We start from the raw sequence: 5,576 nt of genomic DNA on the forward strand, positions 1-5,576 counted from the left end.
TGTGACTAGTTAGACTCAACAGTTACCTCTTTAGTGAATAATTGCATTTTAGTGAGGAAGATGGGGGTCAGCAAATTCAAATGTCAATGGGCCAAGCAGGAGGGTGGAAATAAAAAATGGGATGGGATGGCTGGGACTGGGGTGGACCAGTGTGGCCAGCTCTTAAAGATTGGTGGGGGGGAGAAGCTAAAAAAATCCAGATATTTCTGCACGATCTTCCAATTTTAAACATTTGGTAATTAACTCAACTTTTAAAAAATGCTAGGAAAGCCAGACAAAATATATCTTTGGGTCGCCTTGGCCCATGGCCCAAGGTGAGATAGCAGTGACCTGTGTAAATTTAAGCACACATCTGGTTCTGTGTTAAGCACAATGGTTCTTTTATGGTTGATTTTTAGTAAGGAGGCCACTTGGGGCTCCCTGTGGTCCTGAAATCACACAGGAAGGGCTGACCTTGGTGACTGCATCCAGTCCATTCAGAGTCCTCCTCTTACGGAGAGTTTGTTCCTCTATACACTGGGGTCTTAGGGTAGGTTGCCTGGTCCCCTCAGGAATGCCATCAAGTTCAATGAGGCTGCAATCACTTGGGTCTACTAGAGGCAGGCAGGTGTTACAGCAATGTCTTCCTCACTGTTAAAGACAGCTGAAGGCTGAAGTGGAGTCATGCCAATCTCTGGTAAGAGAGACCATCAGAGCTGATTACCCTACAGCAGAGGTTCCACAGGTAACCACTGGAGTCAGATCCCTGAGTTCGAAACTCTTCTCTACTAGTTAATTAGCCTCTCTGACCTCAGTTTTCTCATCTGTAAAATGGGGAATTAATAGTACATTCTAAGTAGGATTCAGCAGGATGAGCTGACCAAGTGCTTCCTTAGCACAGCAACTCGAGAGTAAGTGCCCACATTGGAAGAGGAGTGTGACTTCATTTTTTTAAACCAGGGCTTTAATTAGCATTTAGTTAAAGCTTATTTTTACAGACACATTTGAAAACTGGTGGTTCAGATCTGTTTCACTCATTATCTCCAAACCTGCCTTGCTCTTTGCCACCCTCTCCTGGAGCCATCAGATGTCCGAGTTTCCTGGGGATAATTTTTGTGTCTGAATCCCTTAGCCCAGGTGGTGGAACTTCATTAACCTTTTTCCCAGTGCAGTCTTACTGTGTCCAACAGGCTCCTTCTCAGGGAGCTGCACCCCATCAAGTCCCAGGCTCAGGAGACTGGCTCAGAAAGCCGCACCAAGCTCCTGGGAACCAGCCTGCTGGGACAGCAACTCTCTTTTCCAGCAGAGCGATATCCCCTCTTCACATGTGTGTACTCCCAGCTTCTTTTTTTCCCTCTTTTAGATTTACTCTGCCTGCAGCCTGTTCCCCACCATCGTCCGTCCCCACCTCCACCAAAACGAAAAGCGCCATCAAAAATTTAGAATCAAATTTTACATTTAAAAATGTGATTTTGTTCGTTGCCTTCTAACCTAAGGCAGCATGCCCCATCCATCTTGAAAAAGTCAGCATTTCAGGAAGACTAGCCACAGCCTTTAAAAAATACCAGGGGAGGGAGGAAACGGTCTGCGATTGGGAGTTCGGGAGGTGTATCCTGAGTGGAGAGAAAACCCTCAGGTTAGGCAGTCAGGGGGTCTCGGGCGAGGAAAAGGAAGCCAGGCCTCTGCTACGGATGGAGCCCGCCCCTCCCAACTCGGAGAGCAGCCTGCAGCGCAGCGATGGCCGGAAGTGCTGGGCTCAGAGGAGGGTGGGTGGGGAGGGGCTGCCCGGGAGCTGTGTCTCCCCGCTCGCCGGACTGGGATATTTATAGCACCTGTGTTTCTGGACCTGTCTCCACCTGGATTTATGCGGTCTGTGGCTGTAGCGTGTTGTGGGGGGGAACGAGGGGAGCACGTCTTGCTGCAACGGCTGATTCTCGGCCTTGGGGCTCTGGCTGGAATGGAAGTTTCAAAATCAAAACAAGGAGCCATCTGGGGGAACACCGCGGCAGAGCGGCTCCTCGGTGCTGCGTCTGCAAAGCAGTCGGCGGTTAGGCCCGGTGAAACCCGGGGCTTTCCAACTCCGCTCAGTGTCACATTTACCGCAGCCGTGGGCGGGGGTGGGCGGCAGGGGAAGTGGATCCCACCCTCCCAGTCGCCTAGGGGCTCTGGCTTTCCCTTTCTCGTTGCTCTAGCGCACAGTTAAAGCTGAAAGAATGTTCGTTCTCCCGGGGGCTGGGGGTGGAGGATCTGCACTTTGAAAGAGGAGCCCAGAGAGCACGTGGTGGCCCAGCGTCTGTTGAGACCGGCATGTAGAGTCCACGTCTGCGGACCTACCATCCCAGTCCGCACCCTCAACTTCCCCTAATCGCTACGTGCCTGGTTGATGTCAGACGGCGATGACATCATTTAAAAAATGAAATAACTGCCCCTTAGGTTTTTCAAGAACCTAGCGGGCAGATAATCCCGAGGAAGAGTCTACCGCCGGTCCTTGAGGCGGCCGTCTGCAGTGCCTACCTGTAAAGCCGCCCCGACTGCTCCACCGCGAATTAGTATGGAGAAGAGGCCCTGGGCGGGGTGGGCGGAAGATCCAGCAGAGCTGAGGACAGCAGCGAGCGATACCTAGAGAAACGAAAACATCATTGGCATTGCTCCAGCACGTTCCCTTTCTCATTTAACCTCAGGTGGCACAAGTGAGGTAGCGCTATTGTCAGGGTGCCCATTTCACAGGTGGAGAAACTGACGCTTAGAAAGGCTAAGGGACGTGCCCCAAGGTGACGTAGAAAAGGCCACCTTCAGTTTCAAACTGAGATTCGGGGGACCCGCGGGTTAGGGTGCGCGGCGGGGACCGAGGAGGCAGGCGGGCGTGGGGCGGGAGCGATTCCGCCGGCTGCGGCCGCGCGGGGAGGAGCCGGGGTCCCGGCAGCGCCGCGCCGGCCCGGGGCCGCTCCAGGGCCGGTTTGGTCGCCCGGGACGAGGGGCGGCCAGCCGGGAATCTGGAGCGGGACGGCGAGGCCGGGGCAGCTGCCAGACGCGGCTGGTGACTGGCCCGCGCCGCCGGCCCCCACCTCCGGGCCGCGCTGCGGTCGGGCAGCGAACAGGCCACATACCGCGCGGCGCAGAGGAAATGGCTGGAATTCCTCCCGCGGCGCCTCCCTCGGGCCTCGGGGAGGGCGCGGCGCTGGCGAGGGCTGCCCCGGCTCCCAGCTCCGGGCACCGAGGGGGACCCCTTCCCTGGGAGGGCCGCCCCCACTCACTGCCAGCATCTGCGCTCCCAGGGCACGTGAAAGGGCACAGAGTCGGCCCTCGCAGAGACTCCCCGGCCCTGCCCAGTCTCCTGCCCCCTTAACCTGTCTCGGGCTCAGATTGTCTGGGCCGGCCATCTGGGGAGAGGTCCTACACCCCTACTCAATCCCCTGCTGATCAGGCCTCAGGCCCCAGCAACCGGGATGGTGCACAAAGCGCACAGCCTGCGAGGGGCCTAGCTGAGCGCGACGCAGAAGCTCCAGGCAGTGAGGACTCTGCAAGTCCCAGCCTACGCTTTTGGAAAGCCCTGGCCACTGATATCTGCAAATGTTCTAAATGTTTGTTAAATGAATGCATGATAATTGGTTGGGTAGGCACGGTACAAACAGAAGCAGAGACCAAAGGATAAAGCAGGCCAAATGTAGATCCTGCTAGAAAGCGTTCATCTTTGCTTCCTGCTTAGGCAAATAACCTGCTACCTAGGCCTGTCCTACTCTCTCTCACCTACCAACCCAAGGCAAGCACAGCCCAGAGGGCCTGGCACCAAGACGACTTTGACCATCTCACCTTGAGCCTAATCTTTCTTTCTTTGTTTGTTTGCGGTACGCGGGCCTCCCACTGCCGTGGCCCCTCCCATCGCGGAGCACAGGCTCCGGACGCGCAGGCCCAGCGGCCACGGCGCGCAGGCCCAGCCGCTCCGCGGCATTCGGGATCCTCCCGGACGGGGGGCACGAACCCGCGTTCCCCGCATCAGCAGGCGTACTCCCAACCACTGCGCCACCACGGAACCCCCTTGAGGTTAATCTTAATGTCAAGGTCCATACTCACTCTCTTACCCCGGCTTTAGGCTCTGAGTGCCTTTTTGCATATCCCACCCTTCCCCGGCTCCACCTCCAATACTTCCCTGGCTGGCCCTCTTCCTTTCTCCACAGAGGGCTCAGGAGGGTCTGATTCCACATGAAGTGGGGCTCTCCTCCCATTCCAGATGGGACTGGGGCGCAGAAGGTGGGGCCCCGGGCCAAGGCTGGGGGCGGGGATGGCATGGCTGTGTCTGCACCCCCCCACCACCATGGTTTCAAGCCTGGGAGCAGGGCAGGGACAGTGTTTCCCAAATTAATCCACATCTGAGTCCAGGTTATCAGCTTAAATTTCTACCCTCTCTAGGGGCTTCTGAGCAGCCAGACCAAACCTGGGGAGGGGACTTCTCCTGCAAGGCCCCAGGAAGCATTAGGAGGCCGGAGGCAGGCCTGTCCTAATGCACTTGTCTCTCCTCGGCCAGGTCAAGTGGCGGGGGGGGGGGGAATGGGGAGGGGCAGGGAGTGAGGTGTCATTGTCAAGACCGCCCCTGGACGCTGGCCCACAAGGAGCAGGCCCAGGAGGCCTTGGCGGACCTTCCATACAGATGCAGGCAGACAGAAACACAGACGGCTCACAGTGAGAGTCTTGCTTCTGGGAATTTTGGAAATCAAAATTCGTACATTTTTCACAAGAAAAAGGAACAGATTTTGGCATCTTCGCTCCAGAAACAGGAACTGACCAAGACAGTGGCCTCTGATAATCACTTCCTCATCTCAGTGCTCAGAAGCTGGTGGGGAATCCCTCAGCTCTTCTGTTTTCTCCCCAGTGTTCTGTGGGTAGGAGCCCGAGGGTTTTAGGGGAGAGAAAGGAAGGGAAAGGAGAAAGGCATAGCAGAGAGGAGGGAGGCAAGGCGGGGAGGTATTTTTAAAGTGTGTCCTTGAGGATTGAGGAAGCCGGGAGCCAGATGGGGATGGGGTCGGGGCCAGAGGGCACCTAACGGGAGCTCAGTGTAGCCGTAATTTCCATCTCCTCCTGGAAAGAGCGCCCGCATTCTGTGTCCCTCAGAGTTCCCGGTTCTGTGGACCTGTGCCTCATGGTGAAGTACAGCAAACACACTTAGCCATATTACCTCCTATGCATTTATTGAACACCTACGGCATGTCCAACAGGTTGCTAGGTGCTGAGTGGATAAGAGACAGATTTCTCCCTTGCAGAGCTTAGAGTTGAATAGAAGGAATTGGCATTCCAAAAATAAAGCATTAAAGTAATGAAGCTGAAAATAATTGCCAAGAGAGGAGAAAGAGGCCAGATCAGGTTGGGGTGGAATATGAAAGGCCTTAGGAAGAGGTCACATTTGAAGTGGGCCTTGAGAGGTAGATGGGCCTTTGCCAGGTGGAGATGGGGAAGGAGGCCCTTCCAGGGCAGAGGAAGTGCATCAGCCTAGGTGCGGGGGAGGGAGAGTGTGAGCGCCTCCAGGACACTAAGAATGTAGGGCAAAAGCGGGTGCAAAGGAATAATGGGAGAAACAGCTGGAGCAGGAACTGGGTCCGCTTTGC

The 5,576-nt window shown here is 55.7% G+C and overlaps 1 protein-coding gene across 1 annotated transcript; it reads right to left on the reverse strand.

Moving 5' to 3' along the window:
• Window positions 1-941: 941 nt before the first annotated feature.
• On the reverse strand, window positions 942-5,071 carry LOC308627591 (uncharacterized protein; the record flags this gene model as incomplete). Its single annotated transcript, XM_081253895.1, has 4 exons — window positions 942-1,931; window positions 2,494-2,598; window positions 2,770-3,210; window positions 5,014-5,071. 4 exons carry the CDS (start codon window positions 5,069-5,071, stop codon window positions 1,612-1,614), a joined length of 924 nt encoding a protein of 307 aa, XP_081110021.1. The 3' UTR covers window positions 942-1,611.
• Between the last annotated feature and the right edge of the window lie 505 nt (window positions 5,072-5,576).

Source organism: Mesoplodon bidens (genome assembly GCF_964165515.1).
Source record: "Mesoplodon bidens genome assembly, chromosome: 14".
Classification (NCBI taxonomy): Eukaryota; Metazoa; Chordata; class Mammalia; order Artiodactyla; family Ziphiidae; genus Mesoplodon; species Mesoplodon bidens.